The sequence below is a fragment of the Etheostoma cragini genome, chromosome 10 (genome assembly GCF_013103735.1).
Source record: "Etheostoma cragini isolate CJK2018 chromosome 10, CSU_Ecrag_1.0, whole genome shotgun sequence".
Lineage (NCBI taxonomy): Eukaryota > Metazoa > Chordata > Actinopteri > Perciformes > Percidae > Etheostoma > Etheostoma cragini.
Genome location: NC_048416.1, coordinates 15,525,368 through 15,527,388, shown reverse-complemented (window position 1 = coordinate 15,527,388; position 2,021 = coordinate 15,525,368). Strand labels below are relative to the sequence as shown.

Sequence of the window (2,021 nt, the reverse complement as noted above, 5' to 3'; positions counted from 1 at the left end):
AAGAATATTCTATTTCACTGTTTATACCCTCATCTTCGTCTGTTGCATTAAGACTCATCACTATTGACCCAGGTGGCAAGTTTTCAAACACTTGAATTTTGTACAAAGATCTACTAAAAACAGGATGGTTGTCGTTAGTATCCAACACGTTAATAATAATTTGTGAGGTTCCCGATCTGGATGGACTTCCTCCATCAACTGCAGTTAGTGTGAGTTTTATTACAGAGTCGTGTTCTCGGTCTAAAGGTTTCTGCAACACTAACTCAGCAGACACGCTATCTTCACCTTTGTGGATTTCTAAAGAAAAATAACCATTATTACTAAGCTTGTAAGTATTAACTCCGTTCTTCCCAACATCCAAGTCCGATGCCTCGATTAGTCCAAATTTCACTCCCGGTAAAGTACTTTCTGCAATGTTAAGTGACTGCAATTGCTCAGAGAAAACGGGGGCATTGTCATTTATATCTATTATAGTTATCTCTAAACGGTAAAGCTTTAGTGGATTGTTGATAACGGCCTCTACATTGACGGTACATTTTGTAGCCTTCGCACACAGCTCCTCATGGTCTATTCTTTCATTGACATAAAGAACACCAGTTTTCAGATTTACATCGAAATACTTTCTCTTTGATCCAGCAACGACCTGAAACATACGAGACTCTAAATCCTGGACATTTAGACTTAGATCCTTGGCGATATTTCCAACAGTAGTCCCCGGGATTACCTCCTCTGCGACAGAATAGAAGAGCTGTCCAGACACCGCTTCCCAGCAATAATTTAGCAGCACGGCCACAAGATAAATCCGAAAAAGACTCGTTCTGCTTGAGAAATACATAATCGCATCCATGCCGAAAAAGGCATGAATCCCAGTGCAACCAATCCCGTCAAATAGTCAAATTAAAAGTGAAGTAGACCTTCCTGTTCCTCGTATTCTTGTCAGACAGATGAAAAACGTTTTCACCCTTTTCTCTCTTTCTCTCCCTGCGTCTCTTTGTAACAAAGCCCAGAGAAACATCGTCATCACCCCCTGTTTATTGGAGGAGTTTAGTGCCTCCGGAAATAACGTAAAAATGTCATGGTCTGCAGTGTCCCCATGTGTTGAAAAGGATTGACTGCATTCAACCTCTGACAACAAAAAGGGAATGTCTAACCAACTGTGTACACAGAGAGTTTTGTACCATAACAAATATAAATTATAATATTAATGTGTTTAACTATTTCAAACGATCATAATTAACATATTTTGACATAATTCCCTGTCTAACATGAAAAACAACATTTCTATCCATACCAATCGTCCTTCACCTGTTAACTGATAGCCTGGCTTTAAAGCTACACGGACAACGCGACGTGCATTATGAGTAAAAATATTATGAATATACAGAGATGGCTGAAAATGACCGAAAGCAATTTCTTTATTTTCAGAAATGAATACAAATTTAAGGGAACTAAGGTAATGAAATAAGTTATTGAAATATCTTCCCTAACTTAAACGGGTTTGTACTCTTAATTAGTATATACTGCAATAGGCTAATACTCATCAAATCCAAATTTATGTATATGATGGAAGGAAATCACACCCCCATTTTTACATTAGACACATTCAACGCGTTGCACTCTCTGGCCAGCGAACTGTATACTGTGGTTCTTATTTCAGCACCATGGACACATACAATTTCTGTATAGTGTGAGAGACTTATGAACTTCAACAACTTTCATTATTCTGGCTCATATACCACTCTGCATTTAAACACAAATCCAAAGCAAAACAAACACATTTCTGAATAAAACGTGAAAAGTTCTTACGGAGTAATTTCACTTTCATAAATAACAAAAATGCGGAACGGCCTTCTTTTCAGCCTCAGCTCTCAGAAGTATATGAATACGTGTACCCTTTTCATACTTTTCTTACCTTGTCTGTTGTAGGTAAAGTCTGAGTTCTGGTAAAAGTGTCTCCTCCATTAATACTGATCAGCTCAGCATCTACAGGCGGAAACGGTCCGGGGAAAACCACTACGTCA

At 38.3% G+C, this 2,021-nt stretch overlaps 3 protein-coding genes across 4 annotated transcripts in view; 1 reads left to right on the top strand and 2 right to left on the bottom strand.

The window, feature by feature from the left end:
• Positions 1–1,947, top strand: part of LOC117952244 (protocadherin alpha-9-like) — a 4,059-nt gene extending 2,112 nt beyond the window's left edge. The window contains exon 2 of the mRNA XM_034884395.1: positions 1,927–1,947. Coding sequence (XP_034740286.1) covers positions 1,927–1,947 — 21 coding nt within the window. The remainder of the gene's footprint in view (positions 1–1,926) is intronic.
• LOC117951262 (protocadherin alpha-C2-like) overlaps positions 1–2,021 on the bottom strand; it is a 125,719-nt gene that overhangs the window by 59,395 nt on the left and 64,303 nt on the right. The gene's annotated exons all lie outside the window — the stretch shown is intronic.
• The window catches only part of LOC117951270 (protocadherin alpha-3-like), a 22,894-nt gene that overhangs the window by 9,772 nt on the left and 11,101 nt on the right, over positions 1–2,021 (bottom strand). The gene's annotated exons all lie outside the window — the stretch shown is intronic.